The sequence below is a fragment of the Microtus pennsylvanicus genome, chromosome 22, assembly GCF_037038515.1.
Source record: "Microtus pennsylvanicus isolate mMicPen1 chromosome 22, mMicPen1.hap1, whole genome shotgun sequence".
Classification (NCBI taxonomy): Eukaryota; Metazoa; Chordata; class Mammalia; order Rodentia; family Cricetidae; genus Microtus; species Microtus pennsylvanicus.
The window spans coordinates 34674772-34689631 of NC_134600.1; the positions used below are offsets into that span (position 1 = coordinate 34674772).

The following is a 14860-nucleotide window of genomic DNA, read 5'->3' on the forward strand; positions in this document are numbered from 1 at the left end:
TACAGTGTCCGTGTAATTATTTTGGGTAAAGCTAGCCGGGCAGGCGGCTGGGGTGTTGGGGACACAGCTCCGCCGCTCATATTACTACACTTGTCCACGTGTGGGTATGTATGTGTGTACTTGTCCACGTGTGGGTATGTATGTGTGTACTTACTTGTTCATGCGTAGGTATGCATGTGTGCACGTGTTCGTGCATGGGTATGCATGTGTGTGCTTGTTCATCCGTGGGTATGTATGTGTGTATTTGCTCATGCGTGGGTATGCATGTGTGTACTTGTTCATGCGTAGGTATGCATGCTGAATAGAGCTCACCAATCAGCTACATTGTCTGGCCTGGGAGCCCCAGGGATCCTTTTGTCCCCACCTCCCCAACACTGGATTCTAGGTCCACATTACCTTGCCCAGTCTTTGACAGGGGTTCTGAGGACCCACTCAGGGCCTTCTGCTCGGCAAGGCATCGGCTCAGCCCCTCTGCTTCTCTCAGTAATAACACAGGCACTAGCAGGACACCCAATTCTAACACAATCAAAGTGAAAACTGAAGACACCCTGGCTCCATGAAAGCATATTTCAGAATTAATATCATTTAAATATCACAAAATTATAACAAATTTTTAAAGGAACAACAATTTGCTACACTTGCCTGCACACATACTGCACTCTGAATTGCAAGATTAAGAGCAATTTTCTCTTCACGGCAAATAAAAAGACATTCCTTTCTTACAGTCATTATAATCATGTTCATATCAGTCACTGGTGTCCAGTCTCTGTAAAGTCAGGCCACAGGTTGAAGGACCCAGGGGTGGAGACCATCTTGTGCCCTATGAGAACCGTAGGCCCATAGAACAAGTCCACTGTGCCAAGGGTTCCTGAGCAAGAGTCTAATTCCTTTCCAACACTGTGATCAATGCACTAGTAGACAGTTGTCGGGGTGTAGCTTAGTGGTGGAGCACTTGCTGAACAAGTTCAAGACCCCGGCATCCATTCCCAGCAACACAGAGACACAAATGCACACATGAACACAATGAATGCAGATGACTCTTAGAGCTTTTGTTAAACCTAAACGCCAGTCATTAGACAGCCTTGGTTGAGTGTGAAGGCAGTGAGCAGCTGTGCCCAAACAGTGGTGCAGTCACAACAGAACCATGAAGACCACTCCTTCCTTTCCTCCCCTCTCCCCTCCTTCCCATCCAGCAGCTTGTTTAATCAACACAAGGGACGCATTTTCATTAACACTTCTGCATTGAACCGAGTGCCAAGGACTTTGGTTGTTAAGTCCTTTAGAACAAAAGAAAATGGACCTTAGAACTTGAATAAGACCAAATGAACTTCACCAGCTTTAAAGTAAAAGACCGGCTGCATTTCGGGACCCTTGGGAGGAAGCGCTGCCCAATGGCTTCCTGTGATCACATGTGTAGAAGACATGGGGACACCAGACTGTAGAAGAGGGGACACCAGACTGTAGAAGAGGGGACAGTCCAGTCGAATGCAGGGCGGAGTGGGAAAAGGAAAGAAAACTCCTTACCAGGGGTATCACTTCCTTCAAGAAACAAAACCTGCTCTCCCAGGGGCCCTAGATACATACGCTTTAATGTCAACTGTAGTTCTTTTGAAATAGAATGTAGGGATATTTGCCTGCAAATGCTTTGAATCTAGAGCCCTGACTTGTCCCAAGAGAAGGAAGTTTGTGACAGCCTGATGTTAGAATTTTACCAGATGATCCTCAAAATGCACAGGCCTGATCTGTCTCCTCGCCCCCACTCCTCAACCCCTGCTGTGTCCAAAACTAGAAAGCAGCCTGTTTGGGGCTGTGTCTGAGAAAAGATGACATGAAAACACTTAACAGCACTGGTAAAGAGCTTCTTTCTAATTCAGAGTAAGGGTTCTCTATTCTAGGACAGGCATGTTGAGGGAGTACTGTGAAAATGTCCAGGACAGAAACAAGGTCTTTGACGTCAGCAATGACCTGTTGGTTCTGGAGCATAGGCTCCATCTTTATGTGCTCATTTCTTTGTTCTTGAGAGTTGTGTTATTTTGTTCTGTGTTATTTTCTTCTAATTACTCAGCATCCAGCTAATCAAATACATATGAATTCTGATCATTCCCACCACTTGCCAAACTCAACCAGATGTTTTAAAAACGTTGGTAGAAATTACTTGGCTTGGTGCTATTCAAGAATAGGCTCTCACCGCGAGTGCACTAAACAGGGGAAGATTATTTTCTAGGCGTTTTACAGCTCATCCATCACCTAGGAAGCTGTCATATGTTGCTGTGTTTTCCTGTACTACGGCCTTAAATTTGATACACTTTCCTTATTTATCCAGCACCCCCCTTTCTGCAGCACTCAGTAAGAACAAAAAATGTACGCCAGAAAAATGCATTTTTATTGGGACATTCAGAGCACTGGGCAGAAGTCACATGGTGTCAACACCTCCTGCAAGCCTTCCCCAATGCCCCAGAAAAACAATTTTTAAAGACTAGCTTAAAAGTGACGTTTTCAAATACAATATCACACGTCGATCTATGCAATCCAGGAAAGGCTTTGTCTGAATAACGGTGTGTTTTATATTATTGTATTTCTTCACATGTTCAATTGAGAGACACGCTAAGGAAAAACCTCCCAAGGCAGAAATCCTCTGCACAGAGCTAGTGAGGAAGAAGGCACTTTCCTTGCTGAGTACATATTACACCAGCACGTGATACAAATCCCAAACACACTGACTGCAAAGTCAGAAAGAGATTGTTTTTAATCACATAGTTTACCTGGTAGCTCAGCGTCTATGCAAACAATACACACAGGCTTCTCCATAACAAGGTAGTGTGCAGCTAGAAGCAAGGCCCCAGCGAAGTTAGTTCCCCATCATCACTCTAGCCTTGAGATAAAGAGCGCTTCCTCCCTTGATGGTTCTGTCCAGGTTTCAGGAGTTCCAGACAGTTCACAGACAGGAGAAAACACTTAGATGCACGGGTCCTGGAGAGAAAGCTGTGGCAGGAACACTGAGCCTCTTAGCAAACCCGTGTTTGCCCTTACGGCCCGTAAAGCACGTAAGGCACGTAAGGCACGTAAAGCACGTAAGGCACGTCCAGCGCAGCGTGTGCGCTTGTGCCGTTAGTTCCCTTGCTCACTGGTTAACGTTCTCTGCTTCTAGCTGCCTTTTTAGGACTCACACATCTAGAAGAGCTTGACTTATCAAACAACAGCCTACAGAACTTCGACTATGGGGTGCTGGAAGATCTGTATTTTCTGAAACTCCTGTGGCTCAGAGACAACCCTTGGAGATGCGACTACAGTATCCACTACCTGTACTACTGGCTCAAGCACCACTATAACGTCCATTACAGCGGTCTGGAGTGCAAGACGCCCGAAGAGTACAAAGGCTGGTCTGTGGGGAAATACGTTCGGAGCTACTACGAGGAATGCCCCAAAGACAAGCTGCCGGCGTACCCTGAAGCCTTTGACCAGGACACAGAAGACGACGAATGGGAAAAACTCCACCGAGAGCACACAGCCAAGAAGCACCGAGTGAGAATCACCATCGTGGGATAGCTGGGACTAGCGGCACCGAGCTGGGCTGGCGTCAGAAACCATGTTTACATTTTCATCGGCTGTGACTGCTTAGACAGGTTATCCAGCTACAGCGGCTCCCTTTGACTACTTCCTAACTGTTATTACGTTGTGTGATCTTAGTAATATGGGGAAATCTGCATCCTGCTTCTCCACCCTCCTGTGGGCAGACTCTAATCACAGGATCCCACCGTGGCCCAGGACGGCTGGTGCAGGCCTGCAACCCCAACCCTCAAGCTGAAGTAGGAGGATCATGATGCCAACCTGGGCTACATAGCCAGAAACAGTGTCAAAAGAACCAAACTATCCCGGCTAGTGATACAAGGGACTTGGGTCTTAATATGTCATTAGAATTTCATAGTGTCTTGCATATGTTTTTGATGGCTTTTTGAAATAAAAGTTAAAAAAATTAAGTTTCATTTTCACATGTCTTTCTGTAACTCCTTATACAATCCGAAAAATGATCAAATATGAACAGTAACAATGAATTGTCTCTCCTTCCTCCTGTCAATCTCTGCTGGGTTTTGTTGTTGTTGTTGTTTGTTTGTTTGCTGCCTTTTTTTTTTTTTGGTTTTCCGAGACAGCCTGCCCCAGAACTAGCCCTTGTAGACCAGACCAGGCTGTCCTTGAACTCACAGAGATCCACCGCCTCTGACCACCCAGTGCTGGGATTAAAGACCCCACTGACCTCTGCTGTTATTGATGCTTAAGGCAACTCAAGCTCTAAGTACTTTGGATTCCTGTATGCTCTAAGGTTCTGGCAAACCCTTCATGAAGTACCGCGTCCTGGGGTTCCTCACACACACAATGTATTTGCATTTCTCTATCAGGACACTGGGTACAAAGTTTAGGAACTGGTCACCTCATTTCTTGTACAACTGCCCATTCATGAAAGGCGACCTATTATACATAGTACCGAGTACTGTCTAAAGTGTCTCCGGATTCTGAGCACTGTGCTGAACACGTCTCATAATCTACATATAACTCACAGGATCCCCCTGGGGACCATAATGTTACTGACCCTACAACGGAGAACCTGGACAAAGCCAAACGGCTGGGAGGGGCAGAGCCATGAAAACCTTTTCTACTGCGCAGGGAAACAGTCCTTGCCATTGGCCACCTGCATCAGAATTTCCAGAACCAGCCCCTGCCCCTGCCGTGCCCTGCCCTGCCCTGCCCTGCCTCCTGCTCCCTCCACCCCCACTCCCACCCCTGCCCCAGGAACACCAGAGAGGAGCTGGCGAGAGAGACGTTTGAATCTACGTTAATATGCACAGGAAATCAAGACAAGGAAAAGCAGAGGAAGAGCCGGCAGTGCTGCTCGGGGTATCTGTGTGGACTGTGAAAATCCGGACACCGCACTGAATTTACCTGTGGTTTGGATATGGGAAATTCAAACCTCCCCTTTACACACTGGGAGTCATTAAAGACAGGGTTTGCTTTACAGTGCCGTCCAAGAGACACGATGGGTTTATTCATCATTTTCCACGAGCCTCCGGAGAGAGCAGTAAGGATCTGGTGTCAGAGAAGCCAGGTGCTACCTCAGAGAGGGCAGGAGGGTTAGCTCTAGTCACAGCGGATTGAGTAGGAGTCGGAAAAGGGTCCAAACTGTTCCCTGCCTCAAGTTTTTGGAGGCTAGTTGGGGATTTTATTGGTTGACTTTTATACCCATCATCCCCTGGGATGTATTTGGAAGTAGGCTCTGGAACACATTATGATTAAGGAATTAGAGAGCTGGAGGCTGGTACTGCGCAGAGCCTTAACTGAAGTCGTGTTTCTGAAAGCGTAGGTTTGCTCATCCCAGTCAGAGCTTCAAGGAAGCACAGTCAGTCCTCTGCACCACGTGCTTCCTGGACAGTGACTGTAGACTGGCGCCAGTGAAAATATGGTAATTCTGAGGTATACATATTTGAGAAAGCATGCTTATCGCTTCAGCATTTAAATAAAGTTATGTTTTAAAAATCTTTCTTCTAGACTGAAGGTTCTCTAAGTATTTTCAGTTACTTGGGGAAGACAGTTAGCACTGTGTAGTTCCTTTATTTCATTCACCAACACTTCCATCTGAGCTATTCTTCTGCTCCGACATATGAGTCTGCTTGCCTGAATTCCATACAAGTGCTCCACTGTCTGCCTTTAAAATGTCTTAAGATCCCACTTCACAGTTCATGTTCCTTGGGCTTTTCCTTTCTGCAAGACGCTGCCGGGCCAGGCAGCCAAGTGGCTCAAAAGTTCTGCCAATATTTATCTTCCATCTTAAAATCAGCAAACCAAACCTCTGGCCAGAAATATGTGTAATTCTATACAAGACGAGAACGGGGAACAGAACCACTTTGTCTTTAATGCACTCAAGCTTACAAGAATAAAAACTGGTTTTACTAAATCATTGGTGACAAATTAAAAATATCCCAACAGTTGAGACAGGTTGCTTCCTTAAAAATAATATCAAGATTTGGTCAGATTATCTACTTAATTATTGCTATGATGAAGATATTCGGCCAAGAATCACTACATTTTAAAAATAAACAGAAAAACTAAAAATCTTAAATTAAGAAAACATGTTTGAACTATTTTGATCCCAAAACAAGCATCGGTCTCATATATTCTAGTCATCATATATGTCATTATTTGATATACTGAACACATAGTCAATACACCCATTGCATAGGAGGGAATTTGGCCCATGGATTTTCATTAATTGAAGATCTCTGGACTCTACGCAATCATAACAATGTAGCTCACTTACACTGCTCAGTGGGCCTGTCCTAAACACCAGGAAGCCTTCACATGGAAGTAAGGTTCAAAAATCAGGAGAGAATATAGCTATGTCCACGTTTAAAAAGAAGACATATGAATAAAGGAAGGACAGTCACACCCTGGGATAGAGCATTACATGACACACTGGAAAATGAACCATCATCTGAAACACACAAAGTACTAAAAGTCAACAATAAGGAAATGGGCCCCAAACGTTGACAGAGCTAGTGTGGGGGGTACCTGCCTGCGATTCCAGTACTCAAGAGGCAGAGGCAAGAAATCACCAGGTCAAGGCCAGCCAGGGCTGTGCAGCAAGATCCAGCTGTACCCCAGCTACAGGAAGTGCTATCAACAGTTATACCCCAACTACAGGAAGTGCTATCCACAGTTATTTCCCAACTACAGGAAGTGCTATCAACAGTTATACCCCAGCTACAGGAAGTGCTATCAACAGTTATTTCCCAACTACAGGAAGTGCTATCAACCGTTATACCCCAGTTACAGGAAGTGCTATCAACAGTTATACCCCAACTACAGGAAGTGCTATCAACAGTTATACCCCAACTACAGGAAGTGCTATCAACAGTTATACCCCAACTACAGGAAGCGCTATCAACAGTTATTTCCCAACTACAGGAAGTGCTATCAACAGCTGTACCCCAACTACAGGAAGTGCTATCAACAGTTATTTCCCAACTACAGGAAGTGCTATCAACAGCTGTACCCCAACTACAGGAAGTGCTATCCACAGTTATTATCCAACTACAGGAAGTGCTATCAACAGCTGTACCCCAACTACAGGAAGTGCTATCCACAGTTACTTCCCAACTACAGGAAGTGCTATCAACAGTTATTTCCCAACTACAGGAAGTGCTATCAACAGCTGTAACCCAACTACAGGAAGTGCTATCAACAGTTATTTCCCAACTACAGGAAGTGCTATCAACAGTTATACCCCAGCTACAGGAAGTGCTATCAACAGTTATACCCAACTACAGGAAGTGCTATCAACCGTTATACCCCAGTTACAGGAAGTGCTATCAACAGTTATATCCAACTACAGGAAGTGCTATCAACAGTTATACCCAACTACAGGAAGTGCTATCAACCGTTATACCCCAGCTACAGGAAGTGCTATCAACAGTTATTTCCCAACTACAGGAAGTGCTATCAACCGTTATACCCCAGTTACAGGAAGTGCTATCAACAGTTATATCCAACTACAGGAAGTGCTATCAACCGTTATACCCCAACTACAGGAAGTGCTATCAACAGTTATACCCCACCTACAGGAAGTGCTAGCAACAGTTATTTCCCAACTACAGGAAGTGCTATCAACAGTTATTTCCCAACTACAGGAAGTGCTATCAACAGCTGCACCCGAACTACAGGAAGTGCTATCAATAGCTGTACCCCAACTACAGAATTTTCAGGCATTCAACTATCAAAACTGACTCAGGAAATAAAATCTAACTAAACAAATAAAATCTGCAGTAAACAAAGACTAAACTGAAATAAACAATGGGCACCTCTGACAGAGACAAGCCCAGAACAGATTCTATCAGACATTTAAAGGATCAGTCACGTGGGGCAGAAGGGACAAACGGAGCAGCAAGCCAACCAATCCCTTGAGCACGCTGACTCTGAACCCAGAGTCAGTGAGAGAAACACACCTTGAATGAGACCTGGACCAGGAAAGAAACGTCTTTACCCTTAACCCAGGACTAAAGACACTGTGCCCTGACTCTGAAACTAGAGTCAAGGGAACAGATTTTGTCCCCAGAACCAGCGCCACTGAAAGAAATGTGCCCTGGTCCTAAGATTAGGGCCAAAAAGCTAAAAAGGACTAGTGAAAGAAACAGTTTGGCCATAAAATTAGAGCCATCTCTGCTCCTGACCAACTAAACTGACCAATCCCCCCCCCAGCAGGGAAAAACAGTCCAGTGTCATTTGTGTCTCCCACCCTTCCCCCCACCCCCTCTCCGTGTGTCCCCCCCCCCCGTCCCCCCCTCCCCGCAGAGGCAGCCACTCCCCTGGACTCCTCCTTCCCAAATAAATCTCTTTCTCAACAGTCTTGGGTGATGACCTTCATTCACCTGGCTGGGATGTCCCTTAGGGGACTGAGCTGAAAACCCTTGCTGAGACCCTAGCAAGCCTGAGGAAGGCGGAGTGAGCAGAACAGAAGAACCTTGCTAGGATGCTCCTTAAGGGGGCTGAGCAAGGCCAGCTGAGGAAAGGTAACAACTTCTCACTGGAGCTAGAGGAGACTGCTACATTTCTGCAGGGGCTTCCCCTTTAGCAGAATATTAAGCAAAAGAAGAAACATCAAAGAAGCAGATAGCTCTTCTCTTCGCCTTAAGGGAACATCCTAGCAGAGCTCAGCTGTAACAACTCTCCAGAAGAACAGAATCACTATATCCTGCTGGGAGACCATCCCCCACCGCACCTGAGCTTCAGGTAGCCTTGGCTTCCCGCTAGTCAGGACACCTGTCCTCCAGAGCTGTCCTATCACGGCTCTAAGTATAACCTGGCTTCCCGATAAGGCAGGCTATCTCTGCAACACTACAATTGTAACACATTCCTCTACAAGTGACACTAACCCTTCTCATACTCTTTAGGGAGAGGGAGAGGGAGAGGGAGAGGGAGAGGGAGAGAGAGAGAAGAGGAGAGAAGAGGGAGGGAGGGAGGGAGGGAGGGAGGGAGGGAGGGAGGGAGGGAGGGAGGGGAGAGAGGGAGGGAGGGAGAGAGGAGAGAGAGGGAGAGAAGGAAGGAGGGAGGGAGGGAAGGAGGGATGGAGGGAGGGAAGGAGACATTGCCCTGAAGTCCTTCTTTAATGCCAGTATATCCAACAAGGACACCAAATAGATATCACAAGAAAGATAACAAGAGACTAATATTCCTTTTTAAAAAAAAACATGCAAACACCCTTAAGAAAATGCTAGGCAACAAAATACAGAGATATATTAAAAGGACAGGACGTGACGTATGAAAAAGATTGGTCATAGAGAAGCAGCTGTGGGGAGGGCATGAGCACAGACACAGACTAACTAGGAAGTGGAAAGGGATCATCGGGCATGAGATGACGGGGTAAATATGATCAAAATATATAATGCTTGCATGAAGTACTATCATGTGTAATTGGCATGTGGTAATAAAAACAGTAAGAATTAAAATCTATAGCGGCGACATGCCATCTTTGTTGTAATCAGTCTACCTTATTTCTCCACTATTATCTTTAGTAAATGCCTTGATTTATGACTCTCTTTGGCTCGATGACTATAAAAAGTTCAGGTAACAATTGCAGGGAACATGTTATTCAGGGCAGCTCACACCTGTGTTCCTGGACCACAGTCGTTCTGATTTGATCAAAAATAAGCCAGCTTTTATTCCTTTGGCATGTAAAAGAACAGAAATGCAGAGAAGGTTCAATACACAAACACCACTTGGTGCGATCTGTGCCATATTAACAGAGAGGGAGGTGGGAAGCCAGTGATGAATGTAAGACATCTGATAAAGACCTGGCACACTTACGAGGAAGGAAACTGTACTGCAGGATATCAGAGAACTCCCTCAATCTGACCCAGAACACTGGGGGCGGGCACACCAGCAGATAATGTCTTACTTGTTAGGAAAGTCTGAAACTTTTCTCCGAGAACCAGAAACAAAACTGTGAGCCTCTAGAGTTCCATTCTCCTCAGAAACTCAGTCCAGTGTCCACTACTGCTGCCGTCAAAACCATAAGTCAAACTGGAACTTTAAATATTACTGTCTGAGCTCGCTTTCTTTATTCAAGAATTACAGATTTAGTAAACAGTATATTTTTGATGTATATTTCTTTCTTTGTGGGGAGGATTTCTCTTTGAAGCTCTGGCTGTCCTAGAACTATCTCAGTAGACCAGGCTGTCCTTGAAGTCACAGAGGTCCGCCCCTGCCTCTGCCTCCCAGTGTTAAAGGCTTGCACCACCACCACCAAGGTCAATGTGTATTTCTTATGTATGCATGTGCCGGAGATGGCAAAGCATAGCCCCCTCCATGTGTGGTTTCTGAGATGCAGAAAGCAACTCCCTCCAGGCAACCCAGGGCAGTTAAAGGAGCGCGTTACTTGAGGGCCAGGGAGAAAACACCTACGTGGCCTGAGGATCACTTCCATGGCATTTGCATACGCACTTGACAATGTCACAGATGATTCTGGTCATAGCAATTCTACTAGTGCACTTGTTCTTCGTGTTCTTTGTCTCCTTCCACACCAGTGGCTTCTGAAAATATGGGTGTGCTGTATGATAGTACGAGCCCTCCTGACCTGACAGAGCGGGCAGGCATCGAAGCTGTAAACAGGTTATGAGAAAAAAGCCTGACTGATGAAAGAATTGGGGAAACACAGAAAGAATTATACTGAAACAGAAGGGAGCTTGGCTATGATGAATGAAGCTTCTGAGAAGTAGGAGTCTTAGGGTTGACGGCCTATGTCCTTATCAATCAAAAATGCAATTATGAGGAACAACAACGGGAGGGGACGGCAACGGAGTGAAGCTGTAACTGCAGGTAGTTAGCCTCTGAGGTGAAAGCCTCAGAAGTTGTTTATGATTAACTCAGCCAAGAGTTAAGAATATAGTGGTTGGTATGGGGCTTGGGAGCTGGGAAAATATCACGACGAATGATGTTTTGATTTCAAAGACTCCTTGTACTTCCTGTGAACTGCTCTGCCCGTGTGATGATTAACCTGTGGCAACAATAAAGAATCATTTTCCTGGTGTAAAATTCACAGTAAAAGACTGAAGCTCGGGGTAGAAGAGAGCCTGCCCTGCAGCTGATAGCCTGTCAGCGTGCATCAGAATTCTGTTCGTGTGCTCACTTCGCCTTCCAGACATCCCAGAATTGAGACCCGCTTCTCTGCTGAGGCTGGTCCCTGACATGTATGTATACATACGTATACATAGATGTATGCGGAGGGATATAAAGAAACAGAAACGGAGTCAAAGAGAGTAAGGCTTAATTTATCTACCTTTAAGTCTGCAAAAGTCAGCCACTATGGAAATCAATATGGCGGTTTCTCAGAAAACTGGGAATCAGTCTACCTCAAGACTCAGCTATACCAATCGGGCATATATCCAAAAACTGCCCAACACACCACAAGGACACTGGCTCAAGTATGTTCCTAGCAGCTTTATTTGTAATATCCAGAATCTGGAAACAATCTAGATGCCCCTCACCTGAACAGTGGATAAAGAAACTGTGGTCCATCTACATAATGGAGTACTGATCAGCTGCAAAATCAATGGCATTATGAAAATTGCAGGCAAATGGATGGAACTAGAAAAAAATCATCCTGAGTGAGGTAACCTGGGCCCAGAAAGACAAATGCAGCATGTACTCACTTATTAGGGGATATTAGCTGTAAAGTAAAGGATAACTATGCTACCATCCACAGACCCAGCAAGGGTAAGTAGCAAGGAGGGTCCATGGGGAAAATACGTGGATCTCCCTGGGAGGGAAAAACAGAAGAGATCTCCAGGGCGGACTGGCGAGGGTGGGCATGGGAACTCGGGGGATAGGGCTGGGATGTGAAGGGGAGATCGCTGAAAGAGAAGGCCGAGAAGGGGGACTTTTATGTTACTCTATGTATATGTCCTTAAAATTGCGGCTGTCTCAAAATAAGAATTAAGGTATATGTATACTATTTTTTCTCACTGAAATCTTCATATAAATCACTGTTCTCTACAGGGTATAAATGTGTATGTGTGTCACTCTGTAACTTGATCTTCCTTCTTATACTGTTATACTTTTCAAAATAAGATGTTAAATGTGTGTATGGAATTTTCCCATTGTCTGGAATCAGTTGGCTAAATACTTTTAATATCCATTGTTTCCTCTGGGAATACATACGGTGAGTAAAAAAGAGAATCTCAGAGAACACAGGGGTCAAAGACAAACAGCACAGCGGAGGCACAAAGTGGCCTTGGAAAACTGGAAATAACCTTAATACCCTCAACAAGAAAGCAAGTGAGTAAAGTATGGCTTGTCTACCACACAGAGATTATTTTACAGTCAGTGAAAAGAATTTAGTAAATCTATGTTCAGTGACACAGAAAAATCCCCAAGACAAAGGAAAATGCAAACAGCATGATCTTCTTTCTGCTGCAAAATAAACCTGTCCTTAAAACCTTTGGGGCCAACAGTGAGAAAATGGGAGCCAGAGGAATGCAATGTCAACCTGCTGGTTTATAACTCTGCCATATGTCAATGTCATCTTAGAAAGACTGAGAGAGTGGGCCCTTTAAATAAGTGAGCGAGCGGCTGGAGGAGGTGAAGGGTGCAGCTAATGCCTGGTGTCGGACTTCATTAAATGAGAATATATTCTTATGGATTCCAGACACGTTAAATGAGAATATATTCTTATGGATTCCAGACACGTTAAATGAGAATATATTCTTATGGATTCCAGACGAAAGAAAAGAGAGACAGGAAGACGGACAGAGGACCACTTCCCAGAGCACGCAATCCAGCAACACCCAAGTCTCTCCTTAGCATTTTTCTCACTTTGACTGGACACATCAGAGCAGGCAGCCCCGGGAGAGACACTTACTGACAGCCTTCAGGGTTTTTGTTCGGAAGTGACACCCTCGGAAGTTCAGGCGCAGCACGGTTAGACGCCACTTTTGCAAAGTAGTCACCACACACTTATCGACGATGTTTTTCGATGTGGAAAAATCAATCTAGAAAGGATAAATAAAAAGCATTAAGAAATAAAATCTATTTCAAACAAAACCTCTAAAGCACCAAATACTTTCCAAACAGCCGAAGAGACTAAAGGCTGGAGTTCTCCAATACACCGATCTCACAAAATAAGGGCTAAACTTGCAAACGTACTTCCAAAAGGGCTGGGTTTGACCAGAGGAAACTCTGAACACGTGTTTTCAAGCTGGGGGTCGAGCACTCTGTCATGGGACCACATATCCGTGTCCATGCAGCTCAGTGCCTCTGTGAGGTAAGACAGTGAGACTTCATACCTCAAGAAGCTGGGAGAGCTCAGAAAATTTATAACAGAAAGTATTCTTTAAATCCATATACTTCTGTGATTGTCCATAAATCCAGTATTTGCCCTGACGTGTGAGAACTTGCAATCACATGCATATATAAAAGAATGAGGAGCAGAGATTTAAGAGCAAAAGGTGACGACCTAATGTCTTCAATGAGACTGGAGGAATAACCGGAGAAACTGCATGCGGCAGAACACTGGACAGGGCAGAAGAATGTTCTACAGCAAACTAGCACCTAAACCATCACAGCCCAACTGTGCTACTCTCTAACTCAGTTCAGGGACAAAATTCCTTACTTAGGAATTTCAGGATAAACTATTTTCATGAACATTACTTGATACCGTTCTTTTTGATGAGAGATGTTTCTCAGAACTCGGGATTCCACTTTAAAACCTAGAGAGCGGGGTCCTGTGCCACAATTAGGGGCAGGTGGCAGGTGAGCGGTTTGCTCATTAATGTTTAGTAGTAAGGTGCACACCTGTGGTCAACCACATTACGGTTTGAGTTCTAACCCAGGTACTTACTAACTCATTTTTCTCCCCTGGACTCGGACTGGACAGCGGCCAGGCGGCCAGGCACTAGATACGGAATCTGTTCAACTCTCTTACAGAAGCTGAGGAGCGAGCAGCGAGCCAGGTGCCAGCAGCTGTAGACAGGAGTCAGCTCCGTGCCCACGCACCCCACCAGGCCACCACCCAGTCCCGATGTTTATGTGACAGCTGTTTGGGAAAACTCAAAGAAAAAAGCGAATACAAATGCTCTGGAGGATTAAAAAAGTAGCACAGACAATATTAAGGAGTGACCCTGCATTAGCCTGGCAGGAACTAGAAAAGGCCAGCACTTTCGCCCAGAGTCGAGCGTGTTCTCCGTCAGTGTTCAAGCGTGGCACAAGGAGTCTGTATAAACGCCTGTTCCCAACAGTTCTGCATGAGCAAGGAAAGGCCTTCTCTGTGTCAGAACTAGCCTTACAGTTAGGAGGTGGCCATTACAGTTCCTATGCTCTAAAAGCGACCCCTGCCCCAGCAATGGAGAGATGGTTTAGCAGCTAACAGCACTTGCTGCTACCCCTGCCCCAGCGATGGAGAGATGGTTTAACAGTTAACAGCACTTGCTGCTACCCCTGCCTCAGCGATGGAAAGATGGTTTAGCAGTTAAGAGTACTTGCTGCTCGTCCAGAGGAGCTGGGTTCATTCCCAGGACCCACACAGTGGCTCACAACCTTCTGTAACTCCAATCAAAAAGGATATAATGCCTTCTTCCTGCAGGCTCCAGGCATGCACGTGGTGTGTAGACACACATGCAGGCAAAAATACCCATACACATAAAATAACTATAAAACTAATAATAAAGAAAAAAAAATTTTTTTTCCAGACCGAGGATGGGGAGGGTGTTACGTAGCTCTGGCTGTCCTGGAACTCACAGAGATTTACCAGCCTGCCTCCTGAGTGCTGGCGTCAAAGATATGCACCGTCATGCCGAGCTCAAATTTTTCCTTCTTAAAAGTT

General features: G+C 45.3%; 2 protein-coding genes across 3 annotated transcripts in view; one reads left to right on the forward strand and one right to left on the reverse strand.

The window, feature by feature from the left end:
* The window catches only part of Lrrc17 (leucine rich repeat containing 17), a 30926-nt gene extending 26949 nt beyond the window's left edge, over positions 1 to 3977 (forward strand). For both annotated transcript variants that reach the window (XM_075956320.1, XM_075956321.1), the window contains exon 4: positions 3149 to 3977. In XM_075956320.1, coding sequence (XP_075812435.1) covers positions 3149 to 3546 — 398 coding nt within the window. In that variant the 3' untranslated portion in view covers positions 3547 to 3977. The remainder of the gene's footprint in view (positions 1 to 3148) is intronic.
* Fbxl13 (F-box and leucine rich repeat protein 13) overlaps positions 1 to 14860 on the reverse strand; it is a 142853-nt gene that overhangs the window by 91468 nt on the left and 36525 nt on the right. Inside the window, exon 9 of the mRNA XM_075956319.1 lies at positions 12902 to 13031. Coding sequence (XP_075812434.1) covers positions 12902 to 13031 — 130 coding nt within the window. The remainder of the gene's footprint in view (positions 1 to 12901; positions 13032 to 14860) is intronic.